This window comes from Cydia strobilella, chromosome 16 (genome assembly GCF_947568885.1).
Source record: "Cydia strobilella chromosome 16, ilCydStro3.1, whole genome shotgun sequence".
Taxonomy (NCBI): domain Eukaryota; kingdom Metazoa; phylum Arthropoda; class Insecta; order Lepidoptera; family Tortricidae; genus Cydia; species Cydia strobilella.
The window spans coordinates 9,956,681-9,971,081 of NC_086056.1; the positions used below are offsets into that span (position 1 = coordinate 9,956,681).

Sequence of the window (14,401 nt, forward strand, 5' to 3'; positions counted from 1 at the left end):
CCACAATCCTTTGGGAAATTGTCATATACTTGGAAATTTCGACCCATGCCACCGTGACCGGGTAACCGAGCGGTTCGTCCGGTAAACGGGGTACGCTGGTTCGATTCCAGCTCTGGACACTTGGAGGCTTTGGTCATTTTCTCCTTCGTATATGACATTTATTTCAGTTTAAAAGACTATCTTACTCTATCAAAGAGGGTCAGGCCCTTGGTTAATAATACATAAATATAGTTTGTCAAAGGACTATCTGTCTCATTTCAAACATAGACAGAGAGAATCATACTATCTTTGTCTTACACTAGTACTAGCACCCAAAAGAAAAGGATGAGTATAGATGTTTTATTCTTATTTACTGACAAGATTTGCTTGACCAGCTATATATAGTTGGTCAAACCAAATTGTCAGTAAAAAGAAAAAAAAACTATACTTTTTTTTTTTTTGGGAAACACAGCACATAATAATACAATAAGGTAAAAGATAGGCCAAAAGAGTTTCCACTTATAGTTAATACAAAATTCCTTTGCTCCGAAAAAAATACAATTATTAGGTATTTTGAATTTAAAGTTGAATTTAAATATTCCACGAGCACGATTAAAAATATAACAAGCATAATTTAGAATTTGGAAAATAACAAGCTTTTCTTTTGAGTGCTAGTTAATAGTGTAAGACAAAGACAGTATGATTCTCTCTCTCTATGTTTGAAATAAGACAGTTGTTTGACAAACTATATCTTTCTCCTTCTGTCGCTTGGTTTCATGTCTATAACTACTTGTATATATGGTTTGTCAAAGGACTGTCTCATTTCAAACATAAGACAGAGAGAATCATACTATCTTTGTCTTACACTAGTACTAGCACCCAAAAGAAAAGGATGAGTATAGTTTTTTTTTTGTTCTTATTTACTGCCAAACTATACTATGTCTATGGAACCGGGCTTAAGTACCACACACGCAACGATACCAAAATATATATGATAATCTGTGGTACTAATCGATTGTTCTTATTTACTGCCAAACTATACTATGTCTATGGAACCGGGCTTAAGTACCACACACGCAACGATACCAAAATATATATGATAATCTGTGGTACTAATCGACTTTCTTGACAGTGACAGTGACAGAACTGCACTGACAGATTGTTTGTATACCAGATCGTTTACACTGCGAATTTGTGAAGTATTTTGAGTTTGAAATGGCTGAAATTGCAGTTAAGAATGTGGAAAATGCTTGCGAAACTGCAGAAGAATTCACCAGAGTATTCTATAAGCAAGTGGACAACAGCAGACACTTAACCTCAAAATTGTACCTGGACACCGGACTTTTAGTTTGGAATGGTAACGGCATAACTGGCAGTGACAGAATTCAGCAGTTTTTGTTGGACTTGCCAGCTAGCAACCATGTGCTTAAAACTCTGGACGCCCAACCGATATCGGAAGCTCTAGTGAACAATAAGCTGACGTACCTGATCCAAGCGTGTGGAGACGTGACCTACCAGAATGACGAAGTAAAGAAGCCATTCCAGCAGACTTTCCTCATTGTAGCGGTCGATGGCAAGTGGAAGATTGCGTCAGATTGCTTTAGATTGCAAGTACCATACTCTACATAACATGGTGAAATTGGTAGACAGGAAAATGAATTGTGTGTTAACTTTATGCCCAAAAGGAAATAAGTGTTTGATTTCATGACTTGATATTCTTAAGAAGAATATAGAATAAAAACCACCATTATTAAGTGTCGTTTATAGTGTTCGATATAAATGTGATGATCATATATTGCTGGCTTTTTATTTTACTTCTTCAGGTCAATTTGCAGTTTTTTTATGTGTAAGCTTTATAATTAAGGGTTTTCGCCAGTTTATAACCTGGCTTTTTGTAACATCAGTGATTGCAAACAGAAATTTGTAAGAGAACTGTTGCAATTTAGGTGTTTTTTATTTTAATTGCATAGTACTGATGAAAGGGATCCAGGTAATGGATGCAGAGAGCTGTGCAAACTACTAGGTTTAATAAAAACAAGAATAAAATTAACATTTTTTATTCACAGCTTAAATTTACACAGTTAAGACACTGCATCATAATCACAGATTACTTTCTTACGAAACAGAGCATTGTAAGGCTCTTGGTCATTTCACATTACTGTTCTCATGCAAATTTAGTACTCAAGTGTGTCCATTCATTGTCACTATCTGTATCTGTACCATCGCCCACACTGTTAACTGACAGTTCGTAAACCTTATTACAAAAGACCACCACCCACCACCGATGGACAGTTGTGTTCCTATTTTATTTGTACTTATGTAAATTACACATTTCCAGAAAAACATTTCTTCATGTAACATGTGTTACAGCATAGTGGTGCAGCTTGCACCACTATGCTAAAATTATACCAAAATTGTATAATTTTACATGTAAAACAGCTTCTCGTGGTGTTGATAATTGCTTCATTAAGGAAAAATTTTTTTGCGTGGATGTTTATGCCTTATACCTTAGAATAATCACCTAGGTATGTGTTGCATTCGGGACAATAGTGCTTGACCCTTTTAAATGTTGGTATTAAATAAGGTAGAGCCGCAAAGCAGCACAAACCGCACCAACTGAAAATTAAATATAAATATTTGTCATAATTATAAAGTGTTTAAGCACAAACCTAATTTATGTCTATGGGACTAGATAGATTTAGTAAGACTGTCCCATAATATTTATTATATAAACTAAGGAAAAGGTGAGGGTGAGGTGAATGAACCCTATTAAAATGCAAGTAATTTTTCTTGGCAATTGTGAACTTTTTCTCCTCATATCATATTGCCACATAAGATTTGTTCTTCCAGATCAGATGTATTTTCTGAAAATGGATGTCAATTATCCTAGTCAGCATAATGTGTGGTTTCAAATCCCTTTACTGGTTTTCAACCGATTTGGTGGTGAAAATGGCTAAGTTAGTTCACACAAAATAGATGAGTGAATACTACTATGATTTGTAACCTTTCCGTACTTACCACGTAAATCCGAAGATAAAACCAGCCATCATGTGTGTTTTCCTAGTATTTACGTATTCCACTTTAGTCAGTACTCTTTTATAGCATTTGCTGCAAGGGAAAAACATAGGAGTGTCTTTTAGTGGAGGTTGTATAATTATGGTTTGCCTGATAACCGCCTGAGGCTGCACATCTTCCACAGTGTATGGCGGAGGTAGGTCTCTATGGTATCCCACTGTTTCCATGTGTACGTTGATCTCTGCCCTCGAGGGATCACTTTGTTCACGATTGGCACCACTGTTAGAATCCATATTCATTTCTTGTTGTCTGATGCATAATATTTTTCACATAAGTCATACCCACTTATGGCTATCATTTATCAACTTATCTTGCCCAGCTACGTTTCTTATCAGTGTTATTACTTATTAGTGTGCGTACTTATCTTGTCAGTTCAGATAACAAATAGATATGTAAATCCAAATAGGTATTTAAGGAATAAAATAGATTCAAATAAAAACACATGTACCTATTCTTATTTATCTAAGCTTTTATTAATATGTATAATTTTCACAAGCATTTTTATATATGTAAAGAAGAATATTTAACATGGTCTACTAAACTCTTTTAACCCTAATATGCAATAGACCAGGAGTCTGAGTCTGGGTCAGGAGGAGGAGCCTGTCCCTGTCGCCAACCTCACCTATTTGCCTCTATCGCTCTTGCATATTCGAGCCAACGAACGAAGTGGTTCGCTGTTATAGCACAGAATAAGTAATAGTATTATCATAGTTATAGCCAGGGCCTGATTTACCCACAGGCTAATAAGGCTAAAGCCTAGGGCGCAAGGACCTAGGCGCGCAAGGGGGCGCGGCGGCGGCGGCAGGCCTCCTTCACTCGCTCAAAGCCACGCGCTATATGCCTACCGCTCGGCGTATCGTCGACGATATAATCGACAGAGGGCCGCCGAACGCCCGCCTGAGCGCTCGCACCACACGTTTCCCGCGCTTACGCTTCGAAATGCCGAAACCACGTAATTATTGTGCAGTAGATGGGTGTAAAAGTCAAAAAACAAAAGAAAATTTGTCGTTTTTTTAGGGTTCCTTACCCAAAGGGTAAAAACGGCACCCTATTACCAAAGATAGATATAACTCCGTAATAGATGGATACAGTCTAAGGAAAAAACGTGCCTCGAAAATCAAGAAAATTTGATTCTCGTTCAGAGGGCGCTACTAGTTTTGGCCTACAGTCGTATAGATGGCGTTGACGGTTTCGTTTGTTGTTATTTAACAATTTTAACGCATATCAGTGAAAGAACATGGGTCAAAATAATAAAAATAATTAATGCAAATAAAAAAGATCATTTATCTATATTTAAATACATTCTATCGTATTTTTATAAATCTTCATTTTTAGTTTTAAAGTGTGTCGACAGATGGCAGTGAATTTACTGGGGTTACAAAATTTACTATGACAATACCGCTCTAGTATAAGTTACTCTATGCTATTACTAAGACTCCGCTGCCGCTGTCCGTCTGTCACCAGGCTGTATCTCATGAACCGTGATAGCTAGACAGTTGAAATTTTCACAGATGATGTATTTCTGTTGCCGCTATAACAACAAATACTAAAAAGTACGGAACCCTCGGTGGGCGAGTCCGACTCGCACTTGGCCGGTTTTTTCATTTCCGAGAGACGAAGAAAGGTGAGTAGTATTTTAAATCTATCTTTATGAATTTTGTCACTATTTATTTCTTTGAACATAAGTAGATAAATCGTAAATTAAGGAGTTTTTTGAGTCAGGTATTATGAGTGTTGTTTTTAAATATTTGATTGACTAATATAAAATATGGTTGATTCGCAACATTCGTTTTATTACAATAATAACATAAGTAACAGTACAACCCTAGCGCATTCTTACGATGACGCGTTGGCACGTGGCTCGCACGGCGAGCAAGGCAGTCTCGACTCTTTGTGCGCATACTTATGGTACATTTCTTCTCGTCCTGAGCAGCAGGTATTATTATTAAGATTTTGTAGGCTATTATAGAGTAGGTATTTTCGCTTTTGTATGGGAATGATGTATCTGTTACGTAGTAACTATTTATTAATCTGTGGCGGCGGCGGCTCTGAGTTGAGACAAGCGGGGGGCCGATATACATAGTCAGCCTAGGGCGGTCAGAACTCTTAAGTCAGGCCCGCCAGTCGTGAAAATCTTGTGGCCAAAAATCTAAATTGGTTGAGTAGGTATATATATATATATAAATCTAATACTTATAACAATAAATCACCAACAAATTTCCCTGAAGTTATCTTGAATCATAATAGTACATTGTGATACAAGTGTGCTAAGTTGGGCATTACACACGAGGCGCATCGCATAAGAAAGCCGATGTGTGTAATGACCAATGCACACGCGTTTTATACGACGTTTTTCAACACACTTGCGAGGAAAAAAAAGAAACTTTCATATTAATCAAATTTTAATTGTTAAAACAGTAAAAGTCTAAAATCTGTCATACTGCCGGCCGCCCCTCGCCCCGGCCGCTGGCGGGCCGGCCGGGCCGCGGCAGGCGGTCAGGGGACTCGGGGGGCGCCGGCGCCCGCCAGTCCGCGTGGTAAAATCTACGCGACCAATTAAAGAAGGCTCCGTTTCCATGCATATTATTAGCAATCGGTTACCTTCTTAACTCAGTTGGATAATATAATGAAAAAGCAAGAGTATATTATAATATACTGAAAAAGCACGCGTGTTTAATATGTAGGATTATGAGCCAAAAATCGGTGGAATAAAAACGTCGTTTTGAGCAAGTGTGTTGAAAAAACTTACAATTGGCACCTCACACCATACGGCATACCTAATATACATATACCTATAAAGCGAATTATTGCGATTCGCCCTCGGCGAGCCTAGTGGACGCCAGCCTTAATAAAGAATAAAGCCAAATAAAGCAACGTCTTTTGTAGTCTGTACTCCGTTTTCTGTACTCTGTGTCCAATGGACACCGGACAAAAACTACATTGTACAAAATTAACTCGTGACATATAATTGCCAGGTTAGTATTGGAATGTTTCAAAAAGTAGGTAAGTTGCCTTTGATGTATCAATATAACATATACAGTGCTAAAATCAGGGTTTATAACATGTCAACCTGGCTTGAAAAGAATATTAAGCACAATAATGATATATGAAAAGTATATGTATAAACCACAACAGCAACATATTAACACATAATTATATATTTTATATATTATATACCTAGTAACCATATTAACGGTGCTTATTTGGTAATACTACATTGGTAAAAAAGCTACTCAGTCAAAAAATGAAAGGTTTTTAACTTATTTATAAGCAGCATTCGGGCACCCCTCATTCTCAATTCTCAATTTCTCAGCCAAAGCTTTTGGGAACTCGTAAAATATAGTATACAAGGATGTATATTCTATACCTAGGCCATGTTGACATAATACAATTTAATTATACATGTATGTTCAATGTTCTATAGGAAAGTGATTATCATAAAAAAAAACGGAACGATCTAGAAAATTAATAGTGACATTTGTCCAGTCCTATCATACCCTGGGCCGTGTGGCCAAGGGTATGATAGGACTGGACAAATGTCGCGTAAGTGTGTACTTAGCCTTATTTTGTCCAAACTTTCGTGTTGTATACTGTTTAATACCGTAAAAGAAAGTTACGTAGCCATATCTGCCCAGGTACAACGGCCAAGTGCGTAGCCGAGGTCACATGGAGAAAGTTAACATTTTTTTTTTTGTCAAAGGACTGTCTCATTTCAAACATAGACAGAGAGAATCATACTATCTTTGTCTTACACTAGTACTAGCACCAAAATGAAAAGGATGAGTATAGTTTTTTTGTTCTTATTTACTGACAAAATTTGCTTGACCAACTATAATGAGGGCTATCGTTTTTCTGCTCACCAGTTGGCGCCTTTGTTGATGGTGGTCCAAAAGACTAAAGAACAGCTGTCAGTCATTGAAGTGACAAGTGACATTTCGAACTATGGAAAAGACATCCATCTACACTAGCGCCCCTAGCGGCGAATTCATACGCTTTAGCCCTCATTGCCAACTGTTTTACACTCCAGCAACAGTTTTACAGAAAACACTCGCCTAGGAAGAAATACCTCGTTCATCACTTCTAGCTAATCGTCGACGGTCGGACAGTATTTTGTTGTTAGACTGGCAAATACTTACAGTTTTGCAAATGTTTAGAGCAACAAAAATAATTATGAATCACAAACAGTAGGTACCTATGTAGTAATATGTAGGTATGTTTATATTTTGTTTTATAATGTACAAAACATTATATAGGTATCTACGTACTTTTTCAAGACATTGTCACAAACATTTCTTTTGCTCTGGGTGGGGCGTGGGGCTTAGCACAGCAGTGCTGCGCCAGTATTTCGCGCGCAAGATAGTCTACCCGTTTTTTCCTTACTGACTAATTAGAGAGGGACGGGTAATCTATCTCGCGGGCGAGATACTGCAGCCGTGTAGCGGCGCTCTTGTGTTAAGCCCAAAGTTATGAATGGTATGGTTGATAACTATATATATTCAAATCTATCAAATATAAAAGTTTATTAAATCCACTAATCCACCATCTAAATTATTATTTTAGCTAATTCATGTCTTACAATGTACATGAGGCTTAGACTGAATAATATATTAAAATAGTGCTTGATTTCATTATAAAAATAGTACGTAATTTACAACATTTATATATGCGCTAAATGTAAAAAGTATATAAAATTGATAGGCCGTGATATAACTCAAGCAGCACTAGGATGGATGTGGTACTAGTATAATAGTTAAAAACTAACTTGGAAATGTAATTATCTTAATCAAGGGCTTATTGAAGGGCACAATAAGATAGATAATTAATTAATATGTAGGGTTTGCACGACAGATCTGAAATGTATGGGAAGAACCGCGGATCAGGATAATTTCATACATTTCCAATCTGGATTGCAAACTCTATTAATAAGTCATTGCTATTGTCACCTTGTAACAGGTTAAAAATTCATAAAAATGTTTAGCATTTGTTGCTCTTTCCGACAAATGTGTTGCAGTTGGGGCAGTAGTGTTCCGCATCCTTGAATGTGTCGAAGCAGTATGGCACCAGCCCGAGACAGCACAGAGAGCACACCCTGTAAATACAATTTTAATATTTATACCAAGAACTCTGTCAGTCTTATGATATTTGTACTGTATATTGCTCTGTGTACATATTGCCATATTAAAACTACTATACCATTCAGACACTTATACTAAGAGATTGCACAAACATTGCAAAATTATACTCATCAAAGTGAGTCATAAGTGAAATCTAAGATTAAGTGCAAAGATAGTTAAAACCTATTTAAAGTAATAATAAATCAGTGACACATATTTGACAGAAACAATAGTTATGTAAGGCTAAAATAAGACATTAAGGGCTAGAACAGTTTAACTAACTTAATACTGCTGCAATATATAAAAAATTTTTTTTAAAGGATGGGGTTTCGTCACTCAGTGATGATGTCACCCCCGTACTGAGATCTATAGTAATAATGTAGTAGTACAGTATTACCTACACCACTACATATTTTAGGGTTCCGTACCCAAAGGGTAAAAACGGGACCCTATTACAAAGACTCCTCTGCTCGTCTGTCTGTCACCAGGCTGTATCTCATCAACCGTGATAGCAAGACGGTTGAAGATTTTACAGATGATGTATTTCAGTTGCCGCTATAATAACAAATACCAAAAAGTACGGAACCCTCGGTGGGCAAGTCCAACTCGCACTTGTCCGGTTTTTTAAGTATTATATAACATATAACATAAAAATGTATCTATTTGTCATTGTAGCAACATTTTAACTAATGTCAATCTGAAGTACAACAGTTGCTGTAGTATCTATTAGTCCCTATACTTAAAAGTTTGCTAATACACCATTCAGTATTCAGGAAAACAGGTTTCATCACAAGGAAAAATATTGCAATAATATGTCTTGAGGTGAAAACTGTAATAGTTTGACTACTGTAGTAGTGTGACTACTTAAAAACACAAAACAAAATATTTAATAAAATAATTTGATTTGTTCCCAAACTTGTCTTGAGGTAGTCTTATATTGTTTTGAGGTAGTTCAAGTTTTATGTTTTTGTGTATTTTTGACAAAACCACTAGTCATCCCCCACAATCTTCAGACACGAGAATTCAAACTATATATGCATATATCTGTTTTACTGCCCATAGTAAATTAGAAGCATCTTCATAGGCATGGTTACTACCAAATAGGCTAAAGTGGCAGTAAATTAAAGGAAGCTAAATAAACCCATTGGGTCACTGTTCATTAATTCCTTGATACCTATTTCCAACTTTAATTGAATGAAACTTCTCTAGGTTTTGTATTCAAGGTTTAATAATTGGTGGTAGTAAACTGCTTAAACTGCTATTATGTAATGATAGCAAATTTTAGTCTGACTATAGACACAATAAATATTTTGCACATATTGATGTACAACAAAACACTTTTTTTAAATAAAATGATAATGCTTTGTCATATGTAGAATTTGTATCTATTGTGGTGCCGTGGTGCTAACAAACTGATGAGCATACTTACATTGTGATGACACACACTGATCCAGCTACTAAATGGGTATGCCAGGCTGTTGTGTATGTAACTCTGGTGGTGACTACTTTGCCACAGTTGAAGCAGGTGATGGTTGTTGGCTCACTGCCCACTGCCTGCGGCAGTACTATCCCCACGGGAACGGCGCCCGGCGGCGGCGGCGGCACGCCCGGCTGGGGTTGTGCCATCGTGGCCCCGCTGGGCGGGTGCGGGTACACCCCCGCTGGGGTAAACGACTTTGGCGGCTGGTACGGAGCGTGAGGATCTGCGAACGAACCCTCTGGAGCCACGAACCCGTACTGCGGATTACCGACGACCTCCGAATACGCGGGTGGAAGGTCGCTTGGAGCGGACGGAGTATTACTAGCCATTGTGACGAACTATAAACACTTCTATTAGACGGCAATAAAATCACAACCCACGAAACAGTTAATCAATAACAGAACGTAGTGTTTTCTCCGTATTAAAACAACGACTGTTAGTCACACTGAACTTTGAATTTATAAACGCATTTAGTCGAAAAGTACAAAACGATAATAAAAATATGATTAGGATTTCCTAGTGAGTGAATGAATGACTTGAATGAGGGCTATCGTTTTTTTGCTCACCAGTTGGCGCCTCTGTTGATGGTGGTCCAAAAGACTAAAGAACAGCTGTCAGTCATTGAAGTGACAAGTGACATTTTTTTTTTTTTTTTTTATTATTAATGGCATCGCGCTCCTGGCGCATTCAGCCAAACGAGTAAAACGGGGAAACGGAATTAAAGGATTACATTATAACGGATGAGACGGAATTTTGGATGGATCAGGGAAAGGTAAAGTATAAATTAAAGTTTTATATTATGACGTGATAGGAATGAATATAATACTTTAAATATATCTGGAGAGGAATCATTAATATGCAGGAGTGATGTAATGGATGTGGGAAACGGAACTTTTAGATCTGACAGCTGTCTTAATAATGAAGAACAATCATTTAGGCTACATGCAAAAAATATATGGTTAAGATCAGCGGGATCAGCTCCACAAATACATGCGGAGCTGGCCACACGATTTTGCAGTTTCAGGTGTTGTGGAGTACATACGTGACCCAACCTCATTCGGATTAACATACTGGTAGCCGGTTTTGACAAAGAGATTTTAGCAAACCATGGTTTGATAGGAATTGATGATTGAATGCTCCGATAGTGTAACGCAGAAGCAGTACCTGTACCAGATGTCCACTGTTTCGTCCACTCCTTTCGTAGGAATAATTTGGGTAGAGCTAATAGGTCTTCAGCAACATTTTTAAATGGAAACATGTCTCCACAGATAATGGCATCTCGAGCTAATTCATCAACTCTTTCATTGCCTTTAATCCCTCTATGACCAGGAATCCAAGCAATGGAGACGGAATACCCTTTAAGATGACATTTTAACAATAGGCTACGAATTTGATATATAATTGGGTTGTTGGATTTAGATTTAAAAGGAATTTTAGATATTGCTTGAAGAGAACTTAAAGAATCCGAAAATATAATTGTTTTTTTAAGATGCATAATGATGATAAACTCTAATGCTTTCAGGATTCCAAAGCACTCACCACTGTACACAGAGGATTCGGGAGGCAACTTTATCTTTTGGTAAATATTGGATTGAATATGAAGTACTCCAATACCAACACAACCACTGACGGACATCTTAGAAGCATCGGTATACATATGGTTAGCATCCTGACAATCAGTGCCAATAAAACCCAGAAATTGTTGGTTTTGTTCTATATCATTCTTTGAAATACCTATATTCAGGAGAACTGGAGGAACTAGTGTAAGAGACTCATATTCATGCTGAAAAATGGGAAGTGTAGAAGAGCTAACAGTGGGAGCTGAAATAGATTTAAATTTTTGAAAACTTTTGATTAAACAAGGAGGACTCTTGTGTGTCCAATAGTTGGAAGTAGTTATTTGAAGAAGGAGGTTAGACAAGATTCTCCAGAGTTGATGATTAGAGAATTGGGAGCAACGGAAAAGAAATCTATCACAAAGATATTGGCGTCGTAAATGTAACGGAGGCTCTGCACACTCAACTTGCATAGCATTGATAGGACTAGAATTCATGGCACCACAAATGATTCTAAGGGCTTTAGACTGAATACGATCTAGTTTTTGGAAGCCAGCGACATAACCTGGCTCTAGCAAAAATGTCCCATAATCTAAAATACTTCTTATTAAAGCATTGTACATTAGTTTCATGCAAAAGGGATGTGAACCCCACCAAACACCAGAAACACACCTAAGAATATTAATATTTTTTTCACATTTAGAAACTATGTACTCACAATGTGGGAGACCTGTTAATTTACTGTCTAAAATGACACCAAGGAATTTAGTTTTAACTTTTACTGAAATGGAGTAGTTATCAAATTGCACTTTGATTGGAGGAGGAAACAGTTTTCTAGTAAATAAAACCACAACACTTTTAGGAACAGAAAGTTCTAAACCATTAGAATCTAACCATGACTTCAGGAAACCTAAGGAACTAGTGACTGATCTACTGGCCTGTTCAGGAGAAAGATTTGATGAATAAAGTAATAAATCATCAGCATACTGTAAGACACTAACTGTACCATTTAGCGATGCCTCTAAATCAGATGTATAGATATTGTATAACAATGGACTTAATACAGATCCTTGTGGTAATCCTCTCCACACTAAACGAGAAATTTTATTGTTGTCATCGATAAGAAGACTAATGGACCGTTCAGATAAAAGGTTTATTACAAAGTTACTCAACATTTCTGGAATGCCTAACTTGAGAAGCTTATCTTGTAACACTGAAACCAAAACATTATCATAAGCAGCACTTATATCAAGAAAAGCAGCTACTATTGACTCATTTTTAGAAAATGCCAATCGTATGTCTGCAATTAATATTGACAAACTATCATAGGTAGATCTACCTTTTCGGAACCCAAACTGACTATGAGATAGTAATTGATTCTTTTCAACAAAAAATTCTAACCTGTTTTTAATTAAGTGTTCGGCTACTTTTGCAAATACTGAGGAGAGGGCAATAGGGCGATAGGAAGAAACATCTGATGCTGGTTTATTGGGTTTTAAAATAGGAATAACTACTTGGGATCTCCATGAATCTGGTACTATACCGGACTGAATAACCAAATTTACTATGCTTAAATAATAAGAAAGTATGCCATCGCTGGCATTTACTAAAAATGAGTAAGGCACTCCATCTTCACCAGGAGCACTATCTTTTAAATTGCTTAATACACCCTTTAATTCTTCCATTTTAAAAGGGCCATTAAAGGTGGAATCTAAGCAAGGATCATATAAAAAGGTTGCAGGTTGGAACACATACTCTTCAGGAACAGATGAAGGAGCTAGTCTGTCTATAAATTGTTGTGCAAGATTAGGGGGCAATGTGCGGCTTGAGGGTTCGTTGAATGCATGTCTGAACCTTTTGATGTTGTTCCATACTATGGAAGGTTTTACATTAGGATTGAGAGACGCACAAAATCGTCTCCAACCTTCATATTTCTTCCTACGCAACAATTTCTTAGTATCACGCGCAACCTGCATGTACGATTCAAAGTTTTCAGTTGTCATAGAATGACGGTAAAGTCTTTCAGCCTCTTTTCGTTTTTTAATGGCTTGGGAACAATCCTGATCCCACCAAGGAGGAGATGGAATTTTATTAATAACACTATTTTTTACAGGAAAAACATCATCAGCTGTTTCTGTGATCACCCGGGCCAAAGCAACCGAGCAGCCAACTACGTCAGTATCATCTAAACTTGGCAAAAACAACAATTTCTTCTCTACACAGCTTTTGAAATTTTTCCAGTCAGCATTACATAAATTGTACTTAAGCCTAGGGCTAGGTTTCGAAGGTGGTCGTTTTGTTGAAGGAAATGAGACTATAATTGGAAAATGATCACTACCAAATGTAGAATCTAGAGTTTGCCAGATGAAAGAGGAAGCCAGTTCAGCGGAGCAAATGGATAGATCAACAGCACTGGGAGATTCTGTAGGCGCTGTACGGCGAGTCGGAGAGCCAGTATTTAGGACACATAGATTGTAATCATCTAGAATTTTTAAAACACGATGTCCATTATAGTTGGATGCTGAACTGCCCCAAAACTGATGGTGTGAATTGAAATCTCCTAGAATCAACAAGGGCCTAGGTAAAGAAGTGATGATTTGTTCTAATTCGTTAAAAATAGAAGATGATTGATGAGGAATATATACAGAGAGAATGCAGATGTTATTTACAATGGCAGCAACAATTGAAAAATCATCACTATGAGATGGGAGATGAAGAGATGAGAATGATTCAGAATTCCTGATGAGTAAAGCTACTCCACCCCACCCATCAGGACGGTCCTCTCTGAGGCATGAATAGCCAGTAGCTCTTAGAAGAGCTCCAGGCTTGAGCCATGTCTCAGACAGGGCAAAAACACATGGATTAAATTTATTTAATAAATGAATGAAATCATGTTTTTTATTGATTATGCTTCTGCAATTCCATTGGATTATATTGTCCATTATTTTTAATTGCAAATGTAAGAGAGTCAATCATAGGGGCAACGTGGGACGGTAAAGTAAGGTTTGGTGTGGACAAAAGAGTTCTTAGGGCCTCGATAGACTCGGCGATTACTAGTCGATCTTCCTTTTCTGTTTCCTGGCGTAAAGCACAACCGTTTGGAGAAGAAGGGATAGAGTATTCATTTATAATGGCCCGATGTGCAGCCACATCATAGCCATGGGTAGTCTTTTTAACAGTAGGACGAGGTTTCAAAA

At 37.3% G+C, this 14,401-nt stretch overlaps 4 protein-coding genes across 4 annotated transcripts; 1 reads left to right on the forward strand and 3 right to left on the reverse strand.

Annotated features, from left to right (window-relative positions):
- Window positions 1–1,132: 1,132 nt before the first annotated feature.
- LOC134748326 (NTF2-related export protein) lies at window positions 1,133–1,745 on the forward strand. The gene has a single exon (XM_063683093.1). It carries the CDS (start codon window positions 1,195–1,197, stop codon window positions 1,606–1,608), a length of 414 nt encoding a protein of 137 aa, XP_063539163.1. The 5' UTR covers window positions 1,133–1,194; the 3' UTR covers window positions 1,609–1,745.
- A 663-nt stretch (window positions 1,746–2,408) lies between these two features.
- On the reverse strand, window positions 2,409–3,483 carry LOC134748327 (lipopolysaccharide-induced tumor necrosis factor-alpha factor homolog). The gene is made up of 2 exons (XM_063683094.1): window positions 2,998–3,483; window positions 2,409–2,595 (listed from the first exon to the last, which is right to left on the reverse strand). Exons 1-2 carry the CDS (start codon window positions 3,291–3,293, stop codon window positions 2,481–2,483), a joined length of 411 nt encoding a protein of 136 aa, XP_063539164.1. The 5' UTR covers window positions 3,294–3,483; the 3' UTR covers window positions 2,409–2,480.
- Window positions 3,484–7,972: 4,489 nt separating this feature from the next.
- Window positions 7,973–10,161, reverse strand: LOC134748324 (lipopolysaccharide-induced tumor necrosis factor-alpha factor homolog). Its single transcript, XM_063683090.1, has 2 exons — window positions 9,598–10,161; window positions 7,973–8,143 (listed from the first exon to the last, which is right to left on the reverse strand). Exons 1-2 carry the CDS (start codon window positions 9,975–9,977, stop codon window positions 8,029–8,031), a joined length of 495 nt encoding a protein of 164 aa, XP_063539160.1. The 5' UTR covers window positions 9,978–10,161; the 3' UTR covers window positions 7,973–8,028.
- A 109-nt stretch (window positions 10,162–10,270) lies between these two features.
- On the reverse strand, window positions 10,271–13,939 carry LOC134748295 (uncharacterized). Its single transcript, XM_063683042.1, has 2 exons — window positions 13,306–13,939; window positions 10,271–12,773 (listed from the first exon to the last, which is right to left on the reverse strand). Exon 2 carries the CDS (start codon window positions 12,377–12,379, stop codon window positions 10,433–10,435), a length of 1,947 nt encoding a protein of 648 aa, XP_063539112.1. The 5' UTR covers window positions 12,380–12,773; window positions 13,306–13,939; the 3' UTR covers window positions 10,271–10,432.
- Between the last annotated feature and the right edge of the window lie 462 nt (window positions 13,940–14,401).

Excerpts from the sequence above, each read along its gene's own strand:
- LOC134748324 (XM_063683090.1), bottom strand. The coding sequence starts at position 9,977 with ATGGCTAGTAATACTCCGTCCGCTCCAAGCGACCTTCCACCCGCGTAT. Across the intron at positions 8,144-9,597 it reads TCAGTGTGTGTCATCACAAT|GGTGTGCTCTCTGTGCTGTC; the intron begins GTAAGTATGCTC and ends TTGTATTTACAG.
- LOC134748327 (XM_063683094.1), bottom strand. The coding sequence starts at position 3,293 with ATGAATATGGATTCTAACAGTGGTGCCAATCGTGAACAAAGTGATCCC. Across the intron at positions 2,596-2,997 it reads TTTATCTTCGGATTTACGTG|TTGGTGCGGTTTGTGCTGCT; the intron begins GTAAGTACGGAA and ends TTTAATTTTCAG.
- LOC134748295 (XM_063683042.1), bottom strand. The coding sequence starts at position 12,379 with ATGTTGAGTAACTTTGTAATAAACCTTTTATCTGAACGGTCCATTAGT.
- LOC134748326 (XM_063683093.1), top strand. The coding sequence starts at position 1,195 with ATGGCTGAAATTGCAGTTAAGAATGTGGAAAATGCTTGCGAAACTGCA.